The 21,724-nt window shown below is 44.5% G+C and overlaps 1 protein-coding gene across 1 annotated transcript in view; it reads left to right on the top strand.

Annotated features, from left to right (window-relative positions):
• Window positions 1-20,205, top strand: part of LOC122552172 (protein Niban 1-like) — a 153,497-nt gene extending 133,292 nt beyond the window's left edge. Inside the window, exons 15-18 of the mRNA XM_043694711.1 lie at window positions 9,946-10,062; window positions 14,172-14,279; window positions 15,747-15,861; window positions 18,829-20,205. Of these exons, the coding sequence (XP_043550646.1) occupies window positions 9,946-10,062; window positions 14,172-14,279; window positions 15,747-15,861; window positions 18,829-19,118 (630 nt within the window). The 3' untranslated portion in view covers window positions 19,119-20,205. The remainder of the gene's footprint in view (window positions 1-9,945; window positions 10,063-14,171; window positions 14,280-15,746; window positions 15,862-18,828) is intronic.
• The last annotated feature ends 1,519 nt before the right edge of the window (window positions 20,206-21,724 follow it).

Raw genomic sequence — 21,724 nt, 5'->3', positions numbered from 1 at the left:
GTAACAGACACAGCCTGACACGCACACAGTCTGATATACACACACAGCCTGACACACACACAGTATGACCCACACACACAGACTGACATACACACAGCCTGACACGCACACAGTCTGATACGCACACAGCCTGACACACACACAGCCTGATACACACACAGCCTGATACACACACAGCCTGGTGCACACACACAGACTGACATACACACAGCCTGACACACAGACAGCCTGACATACACACAGCCTGACATACACACAGCCTGACACACACAGTATGACACACAGTATGACACACACACAGACTGACGTACACACAGCCTGACACGCACACAGTCTGATACACACACAGCCTGACACGCACACAGTCTGATACACACACAGCCTGATGCACACACACTTAGTCTGACACACACACAGTATGACACACACACACACAGACTGACATACGCACAGCCTGACATGCACACAGTCTGATACACACACAGCCTGATGCACACACACAGACTGATATACACACAGCTTGGCACACACACAGTCTGATACACACACAGCCTAACACACACAGTCTGACACGCACACAGCCTGACACTCACACAGTCTGATACACACACAACCTGATGCACACACACAGACTGACACACACAGCCTGACACACACACAGTCTGATACACACACAGCCTGACACACACAAACTGACATACACACAGCCAGACACACACACACAGACTGATGTACACACAGCCTGACACGCACACAGTCTGATACACACACAGCCTGACACATACATAGTCTGATACGCACACAGCCTGACACGCACACAGTCTGATACACACACAGCCTGATGCACACACACAGACTGACACACACAGCCTGACACACACACAGTCTGATACACACACAGCCTGACACATACATAGTCTGATACGCACACAGACTGACACACACAGCCTGACACACACACAATCTGATACACACACAGCCTGACACACACACAGTCTGATACGCACACAGCCTGACGCGCACACAGTCTGATACACACACAGCCTAATGCACACACACAGACTGACATACACACAGCTTGGCACACACACAGTCTGATACACACACAGCCTAACACACACAGTCTGACACACACACACACACACAGACTGATATACACACAGCCTGATACACACACAGTCTGATACACACACAGCCTGACACACACACAGTGTGATACACACACAGTCTGACACACACATAGTCTGACACACACACAGTCTGATACACACAGCCTGACACACACATAGCCTGACACACACAGCCTGACACACAGAGTAACACACACACAGCCTGACACACACATACAGAGTAACACACACAGCCTGACAGAAACACACACACTGACACACACACAGACTGACACAGTTACACAGACTGACAAACATACACACACACAGACTAATGTACGCATACAGACTGACACATAGACTGACATACACATACGGTTTGACACGCATGTGCACACACACGCATACACACACACAGACCCATACACACAGACTGACACATACACACAAATTCACACAGGCACACAGACTAGCATACACATGCATTCTGACACACACACACCCACAGTCCTTAAGCACAGGTGAGGTGCCGGAGGACTGAAGGGTTGCTCATGTGGTTCCCCTGTACAAGAAGGGTAGTAGGGATATTCCAGGTAACTACAGACCAGTGAGCTTCACGTCAGTGGTGGGAAAATTGCTGGAGAAGGTACTGAGGGATAAAATCTATTTATATTGGAAAAGAATTGGCTTATCAGTAATAGGCAACATGATTTTGTACGGGGGAGATCGTGCCTTACCAACTTAATAGAGTTCTTTGAGGAAGTGACCAGGTTGATAGATGAAGGAAGGGTTGTAGAAGTCATATACATGGACTTTAGTAAGGCGTTTGATAAGGTTCCCCATGGTAAACTAATAGCGAAAGTGAAGTCACATGGTGTGTGCAGGGTGTTCTAGCTAGGTGGATAAAGAACTGGTTGAGCAACAGGAGACAGAGAGTAGTAGTTGAAGGGAGTTTCTCGAAATGGAGAAAGGTGACCAGTGGTGTTCCACAGGGATCAGTGCTGGGGCCGCTGTTGTTTGTAACATACACAAATGATCTGGAATAGGGCACTGTTGGTATGATCAGCAAGTTTCAGATGACATGAAGTTTGGTGGAGTAGCAGAAAGCATGGGGGGCTGTCAAAGAATACAGGAAAATATAGATAGACTGGAGATTTGGTCAGAGAAGTGGCAAATGGAGTTCAATCCAGGCAAATGTAAGGTGAAGTCTAATTCTAGAGCGAATTATACAGTAAATGGTAGAGCCTTGTGAAAAGTTGATGAGCAGAGAGATCTGGGAGTTCAGGTCAATTGTACCCTGAAGGTTGCTGCATAGGTGGAGAGAGTGGTCAAAAAGGCATATGGTAAGCTTGCCTTCATTGGCTGGGATAATGAGTATAAGAGCTGGCAGGTCATGTTAAAATTGTTCGGCCGCATTTAGAATACTGTGTACAGTTCTGGTCGCCACATTACCAAAAGGATGTGGACACTGTGGAGAGGGTGTTGCCTGGTATGGAAAATGCTAGCTATGAAGGTGACCAGTGGTGTTCCACAGGAATCAGTGCTGGGGCCACAGTTGTTTGTAACATACACAAATGATCTGGAATAGGGCACTATTGGTATGATCAGCAAGTTTGCAGATGACATGAAATCATGTTGAATAGGTTTGTTTTCATTAGAAAAAATGAAGTCTGAGGGGAGACCTGATTGAGGTCTACAAAATCATGAAGGGTATAGACAGGGTAGATAAAGATAAGCTTTTTTCCAGGGTGAGGGATTCAATAATGAGAGGTCATGCTTTCAAGGTGAGAGGTGAAAAGTTTAAAGGGGATACATGTGGCTAGTACTTTACACAGGCATTCGTAGGTGCCTGGAACACGTTGCCAGCAGAGATAGTAGAGGCAGGCACGGTATATTAATTTAAGATGCGTCTGGACAGATGCATGAGTAGGTGGGGAGCAGAGAGATACAGATGCTTAGGAACTGGGCGACAGGTTTAGACAGTAGATTTGGATTGGCTCAGGCTTGGAGGCCAAAGGGTCTGTTCATGGGCTGTAAATTTTCTTTATTCTTTGTTCTTCTTTATATATGTGCACATAGATTGACACACACAGATTGACCTACCCATGGACTGACATGCACACAGACTGACATACACATACACATACAGGCTGACATATACATACAGACTGACAAACACACACAGACTCACACACATATACATAAACTAGCACATGCACACAAATCGACACATGCAAACACTTTGACATATAGGATGTACACAGGCTGACATGCACACATACACACAGGCGGTCATATACACACACAGACTGACACGCACACAGACTGATACATGCAGACATACTGACATACACATACACAAAGGCTGACACACAAACAAGCTGATGTCTGGACGTGCACACACTCACAAACTGGCACACACAGTCACAGAATGACATACAGACAGACAGACTGACGCACATAAACTGACACATGCATACAGACTGATGTACGCATACAGATGGATGGACACACAGAGACTGACATACACAAAGATGCAAACCTACATATGCAGACACATGCAGACATGAAGACAGAGTTACAGGCATACACACAGTCACAGAGACACAGACAAACACATATGCATGCAGACAGAAAAATGCAGACACACACAAATATACAAACAGAGATATTGACACACATACATGTTCAAGACAGACAGATACACACACAGGCATACGCAGAGTGATACAGATGTGCACATATACACAAACACTGAAACACAGAGACAGCTACAAATACACACATTCAAACACATAGAAACTATCACACACCCACATTGACAAATAAAAATGTAGACACACACAAACACCTAGAGATGCAAATGGGCAGACATATACACAGACACATACAGATGCAGAAATGTACACATGTACAATCACACACACATAAACATGCACATATTTAGGTAGAGACACAAACACAGGCAATCACACATGCATGCACACAAGGGACTGATAGGCTAATCAACATGCACAAATGGCATGCTGGAACACACATGAGTATGTTTGCAGATTTGTGAATCTTCTCTTACCGAGATAAATACACACAAATGGACACAAACGTGCACATGCTATTCAATAGTGTAAAATAGTATTTAAAATAGGTAAAACTAAAGAAGTTTGGAAAAGATCTAATTGAATTATAAGGCAGGCAGCTTGCCTGACCTGAGTTTTGTTTTATTCATTCACAGGATGTGGGTGTCATTGGCCAGGCTAGCATTTATTGCTCATTCGAAATTGCCCAGAGAGCAAGAGTCAATCACATTGCCATGGGTCCGGAGTTACATGTGGGCTAGATCAGGCAGTTTCCTTCCCTAAAGGACATTAGTGAACCAGATGAGCTTTTCCAATAATTGACAATGGTTATCATTAGATTGTTAATTCCTGATGTTTATTGAATTCAAATTCCACCATCTGCCTTGGCAAGATTTGACCCTCGCCCCTCCAGAGCATTACTTTGGTCTCTAGATTAACAATCCAGAGATCATACCACCAGGCCATCAGCTCCCCAATAGTCATTGTTTTGGGAGTTACTGTAAATCATTAGCCGCCCAAGTGAAAGCCACAGAGCTCATTCCTCTCAGAGAACTGACTCAGTCATAATTACTGATGGGTTCAGTTTCTTATTAGAGTCATAGAGTTGTACAGCACAGAAACAGACCCTTCAGTCCAATTTGTCCATGCCGACTAGATATCCTAAATTAATCTAGTCCCATTTGCCAGCACTTGGCCCATATTCCTCTAAACCCTTCTTATTCATGTACCCATCTAGGTGCCTTTTAAACGTTGTAATTGCACCAAACTCCACCACTTGCTCTGGCAGCTCATGCCATATCTGCGCCACCCTCTGTGTGAAAAATGTTGCCCCTTCCTGAGTGGCTCCTTTCTGCAAGATCAGGAGAATCAAAGGAAAGACTTGCATTTGTGTTGCACCTTTCACAATCACTAGATGCTTTACAGTCGATGGAAATGTAGTTACTGTTATAATGAAGAGACTCAGCAATCAACCCACACTCCTCTCCGCAGTGCTGTGATAATGAATCTGGTTTTCCCATGTTCTTTGAGGGACACATTGTGGCAAGAACATAACTCCCTCCCTTTCCTCCAAATGTGCCAAGAATCTTTTACATCAGGCCAAGTGGAAAGGTGGACCCTTGCATGTGGAAGACGGCACCACTGACAGTGCAGCATTTTCTCAGGAGTATCAGACAGGACCTTTGGACTTAGTTGCTGGATCGGGACTTAAACTCTGAATCTTGTGACTCTGACATGAAAACATTACTAACTGAGGCACAGAAAGCATCCCTCAGAATGTGCTCTGCTGTCGAGTCTTGGCAATGCTTCGATCTGATGGGTGAATATTCAGGGAGCAGTTACATTTTCACATGGACACATCCAAACTCGTAGACTTTGAAGGCAGCAGGGCAAGTTGATTTTTAAAAAAAGGATTCTAGTTTATGTCCTGAGCCTTTGCAAAGAGAGGGATGGAGTGAAAGAGCCAGGAAGTTACAGTGAAAATAGGGAAGTGATTGCTGGGCCCCTTGCTGAGATATTTGTATCATCGATACTCACAGGTGAGGTGCCGGAAGACTAGAGGTTGGCTAATGTGGTGTCACTGTTTAAGAAAGGTGGTAAGGAAAAGCCAGGGAACCATAGACCGGTGAGCCTGACATCAGTGGCTGGCAAGTTGTTCGAAGGAATCCTGAGGGACAGGATTTACATATATTTGGAAAGGCAAGGACTGATTGGGGATAGTCAACATGGCTTTGTACGTGGGAAATCATGTCTCACAAACTTGATTGAGTTTTTTGAAGAAGTAACAAAGAGGATTGATGAGGGCAGAATGGTGGACATGAGCTATTAGGTCTTCAATAAGGCATTTGACAAGGTTCCTCATGATAGACTGGTTAGCAAGTTTAGATCTCATAGAATACAGGGAGAACAAGCCATTTAGATGCAGAACTGGCTTGAAGGTAGAAGGCAGAGGTTGGTGGTGGAAAGTTGCCTTTCAGACTGGAGGCCTGTGACCAGTGGAGTGCCACAAGGATTGGTGATAGGTGGACAGAGTCTAAGGGGACCTTGATGAGGTCGGCCAATGGTCTCAGGAGTGGCAGATGGAGTTTAATTTCGATAAATGTGAGGTGCTACCTTTTGGAAAGGCAAATTAGAGCAGGATCAATACACTTAATGGTAAAGTCCTGGGGAGTGTTAATTGAACAAAGAGACCTTGAAGTGAAGGTTCATAGTTCCTTGAAAGTGGAGTTACAGGTAGATAGGATAGTGAAGAAGACGTTTGGTATGATTTCCTTTGTTGGTCAGAGCATTGAGTATAGGAGTTAGGAGGTCATGTTGTAGTTGTACAGGACATTGGTTAGGACTCTTCTGGAATATTGCGTTCAATTCTGGTCTCCATTCTATTGCAAGAATGTTGTGAAACTTGAAAGGGTTCAGAAAAGATTTACAACAATGTTGCCAGGTTGGAGGATTTAAACTATAGGGAGAGGCTGAATAGGCTGGGGCTGTTTTCCCTTTGGAGTGTCGGAGACTAAGGGATGATGTTATAAAGGTTTGTAAAATCATGAGGGACATTATTAGGAAATAGACAATGTATTTTCCCTGAGGTGGGGGTGTCCAGAACAAGAGGGACATAGGTTTAGGGTGAGAGGGGAAAAATTTAAAAGGGGCCTAAGGGGCAATTTTTTCACACAGAGGGTGGTACATGTATGGAATGAGCTGCCAGAGGAAATGGTGGAGGCTGGTGCAATTACAACAGAAAAAAGGCATCAGGATGGGTATATGAATAGGAAGGGTTTGGAGGGATATGGGCCAAGTGCTGGCAAATGGGATTAGATTGGGTTTGGATATCTGGTCAGCATGGACCGAAGGGTCTGTTTCTGTGTTGTATAACTCTGTGATGCTATGACTCATTGGTTCGACCTCAGCTGGAATATTGTGTCCGTTTGACCAAATGTAGTGTCAAGGAGCCTGAGCAAAACTGAAATTAATGGGAATCAGGAAGCAAATTCTCCTCTGGTTGGAATCATACCTGGCACATAGGAAGATTGTAATAGTTGTTGGAGGTCAGTCATCTCAGCTCCAGGATATCTCAGCAGGAGTTCCTCAGGGTAGTGTCCTAGACCCAACCATCTTCAGCTATTTCATCAGTGACCTTCCCTCCATCATAAGGTCAGAAGTGGGGAGGTTCACCTTTGATTGCACAATGTTCAGCACCATTTACAACTCCTCAGATACTGAATCAGTCCATATTCAAATGCAGCAAGATCTGGACAATATCCAGTTTTGGCTAACAAATGGCATACGGCAATTGCACCATGCAAGTACCAGGCAATAACCATATTCAACAAGAGAATCTAACCATTGCCCCTTGGCATTCCATGACATTACCATCACTGAAGTCCCACTATCAACATCCTGCCATTGACCAGAAACTGAACTGAACCATCCAAATAAATACCTTGGTTATAAAAGCAAGTCAGAAGTTAGGAATCCTGTATCAAGTAACTTACCTTCTGACTCTCCAAAGCCTGTCCACCATCTACAAGGCATGAGTCAAGAGTGTGATGGAATACTCCCCATCTGCCTCAATGAGTGCAGCTCCAACAACAGTCAAGAAGCTCGACATTATCCAAGACAATGATTGTTTGGCACCAAATCCTCAAAAATTCCCTCCCTCCACTGCTGATGCTCAGTAAGAGTAGTGTGTGCCATTTACAAGATCCATTGCAGAAATTCTCAAATGCTCCCATGACAGCACCTTCCTAACCTATGACCGTTACCATCTGAAAGGACAAGGGCAGCAGATACATGGGAATGCCATTGTCTGCAAGTTCCCTCCAAGCCACTCACCATCCCGACTTGGAAATATATTGCCTGGAGTGTTACTAGGTCAAAATGCTGGAACTCTCTCCTTAAGGCCATTGTGGGTCAACCTACAGAACATGGACTACAGCGGTCGAAGAAGACAGCTCACCACCACCTTCCCAGAGGCAACTAGATGTTGACACACACAGCAACGCCCAAGTCGTATAAATAAATTTTTAAAAATTCCAGTACCAAATCTCAGGATGCTGTAGGAAGATGCCGAGGAGATTGATTAGTATGTGAGTTGGGATAGAGAGTTTCAGCTATGGAGAGAGAGTGGAGAAGATGGGATTGTCAGCATATGGAAGATTAAGGGAAGGTTTCACAGAAGTATTGAATAATTATTAAATCAATTCTATTTATTAGATGGAATGAATGAAATTAGATGTTGGCTAAACAGAGATTCAGAGATTGAGTGCTGTGATGAGGAGTTTCTTTTTCATGCAGAAAATTCTTTTCATCTGGACCCCACTGTCTGAAGGGTTGGTAGACTGATTTGTAACTTTGCATGGAGAATTAGATAAAGACTTGAAGAGCGACTATTGTAGAATAATGGAGAAAGCAAGAGATTCTGGGGCTGTTTCAGAAAGCCGGTATCAACATGATGGGCTGAGTAGACCCACTCTATGTATTGAACAGTCGAGTGCACACTGAAGAGTGCCCATCCTATTCTGTGAGAAAGTGAGGACTGCAGATGCTGGAGATCAGTGTCGAGAAGTGTGATGCTGGGAAAGCACAGCAGGTCAGGCAGCATCCGGCGAGCAGGAGAATCGATGTTTCGGGCATAAGCCTTTCATCAGTATTCTACCCATCTATTCTGTGTCTAGCAGTGTAAGAGAAGCCAATAAGAACAGCTTCCTTGTTGAACATCTGGAAAAGGACCAGTCAACATTACCAGTCACTCCTGAAAGTCATTGGCTGCATGTGAACTGTCATTCGCATGACTGCACTTTCTAAATTTCTCATTTAAGGGCAAGGGCAGTGGAGATCATCCCTGCCTACCTGTCTCCCTTCAAACCACACACCATTCTAATTTGAAACCCATCTTGCCATTCCTTCACTGTCACGGGGGTCAGGATCCTGAAATTCTGTAGGGGAGGCAGTGACAAAATCACTGGACTGATAATCCTGAACTTCAAGCTAATGTTCTGGGGACACGGTTTTGAATCCCAACATAGCAGATGGTGAAGTTTGAATTTAAAAAGCAGAATCTAAAAAAACCTCCTCTCATGGCAACCTTGAAACAATTGCTGTTAAAAATGAATCTGGTTCACTAATGCTCTTTAAGGAAGGAAATCTGCCTTCCTAACCCAGTCTAAACTAGCGCTGCTGCCTCACAGCGCCAGGGACCCAGGTTCGATTCCAGCCTCGGGCGACTGTCTGTGTGGAGTTTGCACATTCTCCCTGTGTCTGCGTGGGTTTCCTCTGGCTGCTCCAGTTTCCTCCCACAGTCCAAAGATGTGCAGGTCAGGTGAATTGGCCATGCTAAATTGTCCATAGTTGTTCGGAGCATTAGTCAGAGGGGGATGGGTTACTCGTCGGAGGGTCGATGTGGACTTGTTGGGCCGAAGGGCCTGTTTCCACACTGTAGGGAATCTAATCTAATCTAAACTACATATGACTTCAGAGTCAGACCTTCTGGGCAATTAAGGATGGACAATAAATTCTGGCCCAGCCAGTAATGGTCACATCCCATGAACAAATGGAAAACATCTCCCTATCTAACATCACTATGGGTGTACATAAATGAGGACTACAGCTGACTTACCACCACCTTCCCGAGGTCAGTTAGGGAAAGACAATAACTGCTGACCTTGCCAGTGACACATTCAATGAATGGAAATTGAAATCTAATACTGTGAGTCTCACTAAGCCCATTTCATGCATTCTCTCTCATTGTCTTCTGTTTGCAGTTGCTGAAAGATGCAGTTTATACCTTTCAGCACCTGCTAGTTTCTACACAACCAGCCACTGGGCTGTCTGCTGAAGTTAGCCAACGTCTCGACAACACACAAGTGCGGGTACTGAAGGTAGGTGCTGCTGAGCAAATGTGGTGTGCAACTGATAGTTGTACAGTGTGAGTAACTGGCTTAATATCTTTGAGACTGTGTGAACTGGAGAGAGTTGTAATCTCTATTGTTGTTTGTGAGTGGGACAACAGATATTCTCCAGTCTTCCGTTGCTCTTGCTTTTTAATGGTATTTTCCTTCTATTGTCAATATAGAGAGGTGAAGAGCACTGTTTAATAAAGTGCTCGGTGCACTTTTAAAGGTGACATAGAAACATAGAAGATAAGAGCAGGAGGCAGCCATTTGGCCCTTCGAGCCTGCTCCACCATTCATCACGATCATGTCTGATCATCCAACTCAATAGCCTAATCCTGCTTTCTCCCCATAACCTTTGATCCTATTTGCCCCAAGTGCTATATCTAGCTGCCTCTTGAATATATTAAGTGTTTTGGCATCAACCACTTCCTATAGTAATAAATTCCACAGGCTGACCATTCTTTGGGTGAAGAAATGTCTCCTCATCCATCTTAAATGGTCCACTCTGAATCCTCAAACTGTGACCCCTGGTTCTAGACACACCCACCATCAGGAGCATCCTCCCTGCATCTACCATGTCTATCCCTGTTAGAATTTTATAAGTCTCCATGAGATCCCCCCTCACTCATCTGAAACTCCAGTGAAAGCAATCCTAACCCAGTCAATCTCTCCTCATACATTGGCCATGCCATCCCCGGAATCAGCCTAGTAAACCTTCCCTGTCCTCCCTTGAGAGCAACAGCATCGTTCCTCAGAAAAAAGCTGCACATAATACTCTTGGTGTGGCCTCACCAAGGCCCTGTATAACTGCAACAAGACATCCCTGCTCCTGGACTCAAAACCTCTCAGAATGAAGGCCGATGTACCACTTGCCTTCTTTACCGCCTGCTGCACCTACATGCATACCTTTAGTGATAGGTGCACAAGGACACCCAGGTCCCACTGCACCCTCCCCCCTCCCAATTTACAGCCATTCAGGTAGTAACTTGCCTTCTTATTTTTGATTCCAAAGTGATAAACCTTGCATTTATCCAAATTATTCTGCATCTGCCATTGATTTGCCCATTCACCCAAACTGTCCAGATCATGCTGAAGGACCTCTGCATCCTCATCACAGTTCACCCTCCCACCCAACTCGGTATCATCCGTAGACTTTGAGATGTTATATTTTGTCCCTTCATCCAAATCATTAATATATATTGTGAATAGCTGGGGTCCCAGTACCGATCCCTGTGGCACCCCAATTTGAAAAGGACCCATTAATTCCTAGTCCTTGTTTCCTCTCTGCCAACCAGTTTCCTATCCATATCAATACACTTTCCCCAATCCCATGTTCTTTAATCTTGCACAATAATCTCTTACGCAGGACTTTGTCAAATGCTTTCTGAAAGTTCAAAAGTACCACATCGACTGGCTCTCCCTTGCCAACTTTACTAGTTAAATCTTCATAGAATTTCAACAGATTTGTCAAGCATGATTTCCCCTTCGTAACTGCATGTGGACTCTGTCTGTCTCTGCCATTGCTTTCCAAATGCCCTGCTATAAAGTCCTTGATACTGGAGTTGAAAATTTTTCCCACTATGATCTTAGGTTTACTAGTCTATAATTCCCTGGTTTCTCTCTACCTCCATTTTTGAATATTGGAGTGACATTAACTACCCTCCAGTCTGCAGGGACTCTTCCAGAGACTATAGAATCCTGGAAGATGACCACCAATGCATCCACTATTTCTCGAGCCACTTCCTTAAGTACTCTGGGATTATAGATTATCAGGCCCTGGGGATTTATCCACCTTCAATCCTCTCAATTTTCGAAACACCATTTTCTATTAATATTGATCTCCCTCAGTTCTTCCCTCTAAATAAATCTTGCATTCTCCAACATTTCTGGTATTTGATTTGTGTTGCCTTTTGTGAAGACAGAACCAAACTATATATTCAGTGGCTAGCCATTTCTTTGACCCCTATTGTACATTCCCCTATTTCTGTCTGCATTTGTCTTCACTAATATCTAGCTCTTCACTTACCTATAGAAACTCTTAGTGTCAGTCTTTGTGTTTCCTGCAAACTTTCTTGATTATGTACTTTCCCCTTCTTAATCAATTCCTTCATCCTTCTTTGATGAATGCTAAACTGCTCCCAATACTTAGACCTATTATTTTTCTTGGCCAATCTGTATGATTCTTCCTTGGAATGGATGCTGCCTTTAATTGCCTTTGTAATCCATGGATTGGCCCTTAACCCATTTTGCTTTTGTGCCAGACAGGAATAAACAGGATAGACATTGGTATGGATCATGTGAAGCCTGTTGGAATGAGTCAGGCCTTCTGTGGCCGGTTGGTCCCACAGGGGCTGGAGTGAATGATCACTCCACAAGACCAAATTTCAGTTTAGAGTTTGTAACTCTTCTTTCGAGTTATGTTAGATTCCAATGCCTTTCTATAGGACTGTCTCCTATTTATTTAATTTGCTTTGGTTTAATTGGTTAATCAAGATAGCATGAAGAGACACTGTTTACGGTTACGTCCGCACCAGGTTAGTCTCAGAGAGAGAGGACCCAGTGAGTCTTTCTCCATTCAGTTAGTGCCACAGGGCCTAGAGCACATTATCAGCTCCCAAAATCACATTTTAATTTGATTAAGCAAGTTTCCTAGGGTTTTTTTTACCCTTTAAAGGATTATCCATTTCTAATTTGGCTTTATTTGTCTTTTTGAGGATTAAAATAGTGTAAACAGGGTCAGAGAGTCCTGCAGCATAGAAACAGATCCTTTGGACTAACCAGTCCATGCCGACTGTAAGCCCAAACTAAACTAGTCCCACCTACCTGCACTTGGCCCATATTCCTCCAAACATTCTTATTCATTACTTATCTAATGTCTCTTAAACACTGTAGCTGTACCCATATCCACCACTTCCTCTGGAAGTTCCTTCCAAACTCGAACTCTGTTTCAAAAAATTACCCCCGTGTCTTTCTTAAAATTAACCCCATGTCTTTCTTAAACTTTTCTCCTCTCATTTTAAAAATATGCCCCTTTGTTTTGAAATCCTCCACCCAAGGGAAAAGACAATTGCCACTCACTTTATCAATACCCCTCATGATTTTATAAACTTCCATAAGGTCACCCTCAACCTCTTACACTCTAGTCAAAAAGTCCCAGCCTATCTAATCTCAATCCTTTCATGCCTGGCAACATCCTGGTAAATCTCTGCTGAACCCCTTTCAGGTTTAATAGCAATACTTCCTATAACAGGGCCACCAGAACTGGACACAGTACTTCCAGAAGAGGCCACATCAACATTGAGGGGATCTTGTGGCCAGTGGTAGTATCCCTGTCTTTGAGCCAGGAGGCCCAGATTCAAGTCCCATCTTTTCCAGAAGGTGACTGAACAGGTTGGTTAGGAAATTATATAAAGAGCGATTGTGTTTGTGAGGCTGCAGCCTCCCTTCCATTTTTTTTGGGAAGGATCTACATCTGAAATTTTATTTGCACTTTAACCCATGTTCATGATCATTGGGCACCCAGTTCAGAGGGGATGGGCAGATTGGAGAGCTTCGTCATGGGTCTGATCATGGGCTCGGTCAAGGTGGTCATTAACAGGCCCAGGCAGTGGCCAAGTGGAGGGGCACATGGTACCCGATTAACTGCCCCTCTTCCATGGTTACATCTAGCCTGAGTGTCCTTAGAGAGAGAGCACATCCTTTCAAAAGACAGAAAGAGAGACTGCTAGGACATTCTGACCAGTTAATAGGAGGCAGATAACTGTAAGGCTGCATTGCGCAGATAAACCAACCATCAAGGCAAGGATAAAAGCAGAATACTGCAGATTCTGGCAATTTGAAAGAATGACAGGAAGTACTGGAGAAACTCAGTAGGTTTGGCAGTATCTGTGGAGACAGAACCAGAGCTAAGTTTTTAAAACTGGTATGACTCAGAAAATTGGAGTCATTTTGGACTCTATGTTGACTCTATTTCTGTTGTCGTTTTATTAAGAAAAGGATTTGCATCTGGTTTTGTATTTCAGCATCGAAGATTGTGATCCAATTCTGATTGCTGGGATTGGTCAGTGATCACCTTGTTGTCTCTTCCTCTGTAGAAGTTTGACTCTGACAGTATCGCAGTCTGGAGGCAATTTGTTCGGGATTCTCTCCTCGAAATGTTTCTTCCATACGTGCTGAAGACAGTCGAGCCTATCTGCAAACCGGTGAGTAAGTGTCAGGCTTATAGTCCCTTGGCAGACCTTCCCAGCTGGGAGTCGCAAGCTGTTCTGTTGGGAGTGTCCAGGCAGCAGTGGCTGAGTGAGTGTCGTCGGCTGTATGGACTTTTCGATCATTGTTCTTTTAAAATAGAGGCTGGGGCCTAATCAGTTGCTCCTTCAGGCTGAATTGTAGTCCTGCAAAACCCCTTGGAAATTTAAATGTATTTTACTCAAAAACTGAGTGGATTAAACAGCTCCCCCACTCCCCTGTTGCCATTGGTCTCTCATCACACCCCCTCCCCTTCCCTCAGAGGTATCTGACACCCTCCCTTACCCATGTCATCGTTGATCTTTCACACCCCAAGCCAATGTCAACCACAAATCCATTGTTGATTGTTGGAAAAACCCATCTGGTTCACTCATGCCTTTTAGGGAAGGAAATTGCCATCCGCACCTGGTCTGGCCTACACGTAACTCCAGACCCACAGTGACGTAGCTGACTCATAACTGCCATCTAGGCAACAAGGGACAGGCAATAAATGCTGTCCTAACCAGTTATGTCTGCACCCTAAAATTTAATAAAAGTTGCCAAAACGTGTTTATCTATAAAACCCACACGGACTTTTCCTGGCTCTTCCTGTCACCAGAACTGAGGAAGGGTCACTGGACCCAAAATGTTAACTGTGATTTCTCTTCACTGATGCTGCCAGACCTGCTGAGTTTTTCCAACTATGTGTTTTTGTTATTGATTTACAGCATCTGCAGTTCTTCTGTGTTTTTATTAAGTAAAATCGCTACAATGTGGAAGCAGGCCATTCAGCCCATCAAGTCCATACTGACCCTTTGAAGAGCATCTGGCCCAGACCCAACCCCCACTCTATCCCTGTAAGCCTATATTTCCCATGGCTAACTCACTTAGCCTGCACATCCCTGGGGCAACTTACCATAGTCAATTCACCTAACCTGCACATCTTTGGACCATGAGAAGGAACTGGAGCACTCAGAGGAAACCCATGCAAACATGGGGAGAATGCTCAAACTCCACACAGAGAGTCGTCCAAGGCTGGCATCGAACCTGGGTCCCTGGCACCACAAGGCAGCAGTGCTAACCATTTGAGCCACCACACTGCCCCGGCACTTCTGAAGTGTACAAAACACCTTCAGTATTGCAGAGTGCCAGCCTTGATTGTTTTGTGTTCAGGTCCTTGAGTGGGATTCAAACACAGAACTGTGTCACCCAGGGATATGATTAGTATCCGCTGAGCCACAGGTGACACATGGGTGGACAATACCAACAATAGCTGCCCACTGGGCAGCGATATAGTGCCACTATATGCCAAACAAGACATGGGTGCCCTCGCCCCTCTCCTGCAAGGTGGCACTGTGGCTCTAAATGGAAGACCTCCTGGGTGGTTGAGGGTATGAGGGGCATGGCTGTGAAGAATGAGTCACTTTGTGCAAACTGCCTTGCAGGAGCTCCCCGTGTATGAAGGGTGCCTGTGCACTGACGATGATGATGGACTGATACAAATTGAAAGCACCTACAATGAGCTTGTCCTCCATATTGTGTCAGAGGAGATTAACAAAGGTATGTTGTTTGTGTCACAGAGTTGAATAAAAGCAAAGCTGATTTAACATCCATGGAACAACTTCAATCAATAAATATTTATTATTGCGTTAAGTTTCTGGTGCCTGGTATTGTTGAGTGTTGTGTAATGATGTGTATGTACCTTTAAGGGGGCATATCTTGAACTGTTGTCAATTGTTACCACTGAATAGAATAGAATGTAATAGCCCCATGACTCCCCACTCAGAATACAGCAGCAGCTCCATGCATCTGGATGGGTATATGAATAGGAAGGGTTTAGAAGGATATGGGCCAAATGCTGGCAAATGGGACTAGATTAATTTAGGATATAATTAGATTAGATTACTTACAGTGTGGAAACAGGCCCTTCGGCCCAACAAGTCCACACCGCCCCGCCGATGCGCAACCCACCCAAACCCCTACATTTACCCCTTACCTAACAATACGGGCAATTTAGCATGGCCAATTCACCTCACCTGCACATCTTTTGGATTGTGGGAGGAAACCGGAGCACCCGGAGGGAACCCACGCAGACACAGGGAGAACGTGCAAACTCCACACAGTCAGTCGCCTGAGGCGGGAATTGAACCCGGGTCTCTGGCGCTGTGAGGCAGCAGTGCTAACCACTGTGCCACCGTGCCGCCCACGATATCTGGTCGGCATGGACAAGTGGGACTGAAGGGTCTGTTACTTTGCTGTACAGCTCTCTGATTCGACTTCTCACCATAGCAAATGCGCCCACCTGGTCTCCCATACAATATATATTGCATGTACTATATATCACGGAATTGTTACAGTGCAGAAGTACAGTGCAACTTCAGGTGGTATCAAACCTGGGTCCCTGACACAGTGAGGAAGCCGTCCTAACCACTGAGCCACCATGCCCCTCCATGACACACTTTCCATGTACTGAAGTGAGACTTGAACCTGGAGCTTCTGAGAGGTAGGGATCCTACACAAGACCTTTTCCCAGAGGCAAATCGTAGAATCCCTATAGTGTGGAAAGACGTCATTTGGCCCATCAAGTATGCACTGACCCTCCAAACAGCATCCTACTCTGGCCCAACTCCCTCCCCTATCCCTGTAACCCTGCATTTCCCATGGCTAATCCACCTAACCTGCACATTGGTGGGCACTATCGGGCAATTTAGCACAACCAATCCACCTGATTTGTACATCTTTGGAGTGTAGTGTGTGAGCAAGGGAAAGGAGATAGGTAAAGAAAGAACAGGCAAGATTTTGGTGCCAGTGTGGAATGGAAACAGAGGTGGGCAGGTGTGAATAATCCTGGTAGTGGGTACGGAGGTGGGCAGACGTGGATAATCCTGGTAGTGAGTACAGAGGTAAGCAGATGTGGATAATCCTGGTTGTGGGTATGGTAGTGGGAAGATGTGGATAATCCTGACTGGCATGCTGGTACCCTGCCACAGCCTTAGCTATTTTCACGAAGGCTGGGTCTTGGGTGGAACAAGCACTCACCTACAAGTGGCAGGGCGGTGTGTTAAACATTGAAGATGTCAATTAAAGATGTTGATCAGAGGCACTGCGTACCTGGGATCACGAGGAAACAGCCCCACAACTACTTATTGGATATTGATGCAGGCTGCCTTCCCAAGAAGGGGATCACCATCCTGGCAGTTATGACTAACTCCCTCTTTCAATTTTGTGAATCTTACAAAAGGGGGCGCATCAGGATGAAAACCCATGCCCTCCCCGTTCTTATCCATGATGGCAGATTTCAGCTTTTACCAAATGGCAGTCTGGCTTCAAAAACTAAGCATCTAACATCTTTCATTGGATGGCAAGGAGGTGACACCTGGCCACAAATTCACCAATCTGCCAACATCCTCTCAGCTGATCGTCACCAACATGCTGAAGAGACTGGGCCCCAATCTGATTTCAACTTAAAGTCCCAATCCCCGGCGGGGAAGTCTGGCCCTGGATCTGACCAAAAAAATGGAGGAGACCATCCACCATTGACCACACTTGGCATACAGAAGAGAAATAAGGCACATAAGGGGAATCGAAGAATGGGAAAGGAGGGATGCTTAGAGTCATAAAATCATTGAATCCCTACAGTGTGGAAACAGGCCCTACGGCCCAACAAGCCCACACCAACCCTTCAAAGAGTAACCCATCTCTCTCACCTTATTATGCTATATTCACCTTTATAATGAACCTAGCCTACACATCCCTGAATACTATGGGCAACTTAGCACGGCCAATTCACCTAACCTGAACATCTTTGGATTGTGGGAGGAAACCAGAGCACCTGGAGGAACCCAGGTCCCTAGGGCTGTGAGGCAGCAGTGCTAACCACTGAGCAACCGTCCCACCCCCTCTGTAGAGATGTACAGCACAGAAACAGATCCAACTCGCCCATGCCAACCAGATATTCTAATTTTCCAGCATCTGGCCCTCTAAACCTTTCCCAAACATATACCCATCCAGATGCATCTCAAATGTTGTAATTGTTTCAGCATCCACCACTTCCTCTAGCAGCTTGTTCCATAAATACACCATCCTTTGCATGAAAACATTGCCACTTAGGCCCTTTTTAACTTTTTCCCTTCCCGCCTTAAACATCTAGTTTTAGACTCCCCTAACATGGGAAAGAGACATTAGTTATTCATCCTATCCATGCTCTTCATATTTTTATAAACCTCTATATGGTCTCCTCAGCCTCCAACGCTCCAGGGAAAATAGCCCCAGCCTATTCAGCCTCTCCCTATAGCTCAAACCCTCCAACCCTGGCAACATCCTTGTAAATCTTTTTCTGAACACTTTCAAGTTTCACAACATCTTTCCCATAGCAGGGAGATCAGAACTGAACACAGTATTGAATGTTTATCTATAATGAACTCCATTTTAATTCCATGACGTACCTCACCTATGTCTAGTTTGCTTATGTTCATCACTCTAAACCTATTTACCATTTCCCTCTCATTCAATATCTTTCTTTTGCAGCTATGAAGGAGACTTCCACTCAGCCAAGCTACAGCTTGTACAATGAAAGTATGGGTGGTCTTTGGAACAATGAAGCCCAACTGGACATTGCTGAGGATCCCAGGACATCTCTGGCCAAAGCCACCCTCCCAGCAAGTCCTGAGGAATCACCAGAGCCAGCCTCAGCAGTGGGATTGCTTACAGCCTTGGAAAACAGCAAGTTGAGTGAGGTGCAGGATGAATGGCAGTGTCTGCAAAAGGATTGGGATGTTGCCAATCAGGCTTCGGATGAGAGCAAATCAGCTGAATAGACAATGAAGATCCATCAAGACCTACAGCTCAATCCTATGAGCCAGAAATTGGTGACATGAAGGATATTGTGTAGTAACTGATGGTGGCGGACTTCCCAACATCTCATAGATAATTATAACCCTGTATCAGATTAAATGGATAGGCTGGGACAGAAGGCTGAGAAGGACAAAGGTAAAGTGGGGAACCTGTCCCATAAGAATTAGGAGCAGGAGGAGGCCATTTGGCCCCTCAAACCCTGTGCAACATCGGATTGCAGACTCCACTTTCCTACTGACCCCATACAGAGACCGTATAGGGTAAAGGTGACATTTGGAAGTAATGTCCCTTATGTTATTAGATAATTATGATGATAAATTATAGTGTTTGCCCTGTTGCAATTTATTTTTAATTTATACAATTAATTTAATAATATATTCTGGGACATAGATTTCAGGTTTTGGGGAAACAGCTGTGGGGCGGTCGAGAGGAAGAATACTTTTCAGCAGTAACTGATAACAATATGGACTTCATTGCCCCTAAGGCTGGTACAAGTGGAGACAACAAATGATTTCAAAAGAAAATCAGATGGACACTTGGGGTAATAAACTTAGAGTGGGATAGAGTGGGAGAAGTGGACACATTGGATCATTCTACAGGGGGTGAGCATAGACTCAATGGGCCAAATGGCCTCCTTCTTAGAATTAGCTTTAATGTCATATGTACTTCCGTGCGCATAGTGAAAAGTTTACAAACCGTCACTTATGACACCATCTTAATTACCTAGGTACAGATTCTTAAGTACAAATTCTTAGGGAAAACTTGAGAAAAATAAAGAAATAAGAAGTCCAACAATGAATTAGAAAAACAGCAAAATAAGAGTTCAGAATAACAGTCCGTCCAACCCAGACAACGCCCTGCTTCACCTCAAGGCCAGGAGTTTGAGTCAACACCGAGACCGAGGTTAAGTCCCTATGCTGAGGGCGGGTGGTCAAGTCCACGCTAAGGCCAGGAGTTTGAATCCATGCTGAGGACGGGAGTCTGAGTCCATGCTGAGGCCAGGAGTTCAAGTCTACCCTGAGGTTGGGAGTCCGTGCTGAGACTGGGAGTCTGAGTCCATGCTGAGGCCAGGAGTTCAAGTCTACCCTGAGGTTGGGAGTCCATGCTGAGGCCGGGAGTCTGAATCCACATTGAGGCCGGGAGTCTGAGTCCATGCTGAGGCCAGGAGTTCGAGTCTACTCTGAGGTTTGGAGTCCATGCTGAGGCCGGGAGTCTGAGTCCATGAGGAGGTTGGGAGGCCTATCTGAGGCCGTGAGTCCAAACGTCTGTGACTTAAATGTTATTTGGTTAAAGTTAAATAGGTTTTGGCATTACACCTAAGACATTTGAAAATTAATTGCAACCAAAAGTTGATGTGTTGTGTCAAGTAGCAAGAGTTAGTTTCAATGAGCAGTGTTGGAAACATAACTAACTGGGGCAAGTTGTGCATAGACACACACACACACACACACACACACCAGTGACAACAAGGTGCACTGATTACTCATTCAGCATTCAATAGTCGGCTGTCGTTCTCATTGTGTTTCAGGTGTCTGGTTCCTTGGAATGGATCTTTTGTTTTTAAACAAGCTGTTCACAGCTTGGGAACAGATGGGCCTTCTGAATATGATCACATTGCCGTTGATCACTCAATATCCTTATCCAGTCAAGCGTTAATCTATACAATCCTTTTGTTAAGGAAATTAAAAGGGAATTTGACCTTGAGAAATACGAGCTTGTTGCAGAAAGAGCTCTCCTGAGAGACTTGTCAAATCACAACTAAGTCAGTTCAAATACTGTACATCTTTTGGAGGCACTAATGACAAGCAATTTTAGCTGAAGGCATAGCACTTTTAATGCTTAACTGAACTTTCTGTGCAGTGTGATAAAAACCATGTGTACAGTCCTCACTGACTCATGCTTAAGTCACAAATAAATGCTCTGGCTCCTGCAGCCTATAAAACCACATTGTTCTATTTATTATGAGAATATTAGCTGTGGCTCAATGGATAGCACACAGTTGTTCTATTAGTAGACTAATAATCCCGTTGTGTAACTGAGGACTTCAGCTTCACTTAATTAGTGAAGCTTCATAGTCAGTACTGTTGACAATGAAACTCCTTTTTTAAATATTTCACAAATAATTCCAGTTCATCTGCTCTTTACACAAAGGTAGGACTGACCTTACCCAATCAGAGACAATAATGTGAGGCCTACATCCCTGAGGCTCTCTGCCTTCATTCTTGATGAAGGACTTTTGCCCAAAATGTTGATTTTCCTGCTCCTCGGATGCTGCCTAACCTGCCGTGCTTTTCCAGCACCATTCTAATCTAGACTCTGATTTCCAGCATCTGCAGTACCCACTTCTGCCTACATCATTGAGGTTGACTTTTAGAGTGGAGTGCATTATTTCTCCCTCCAACTCCATTTTGATTTAGTCCCTACCCTCCCCTTCACAAAAAAAATTAAAAAAAAGAAAAAGAAAAAAAATTGAGGTTGACTTTTGACTCTGAAATGGCCTATGGAACCCCTACATAAACCATTTGTAATAATTGGGACCAGGTGGACCTTATTGACTACGAGATTCTTG

This window comes from Chiloscyllium plagiosum, chromosome 8, assembly GCF_004010195.1.
Source record: "Chiloscyllium plagiosum isolate BGI_BamShark_2017 chromosome 8, ASM401019v2, whole genome shotgun sequence".
Taxonomy (NCBI): Eukaryota; Metazoa; Chordata; class Chondrichthyes; order Orectolobiformes; family Hemiscylliidae; genus Chiloscyllium; species Chiloscyllium plagiosum.
The sequence above is the reverse complement of the archived record's forward strand: the minus strand, read 5'-3'. Positions and strand labels throughout refer to the sequence as shown.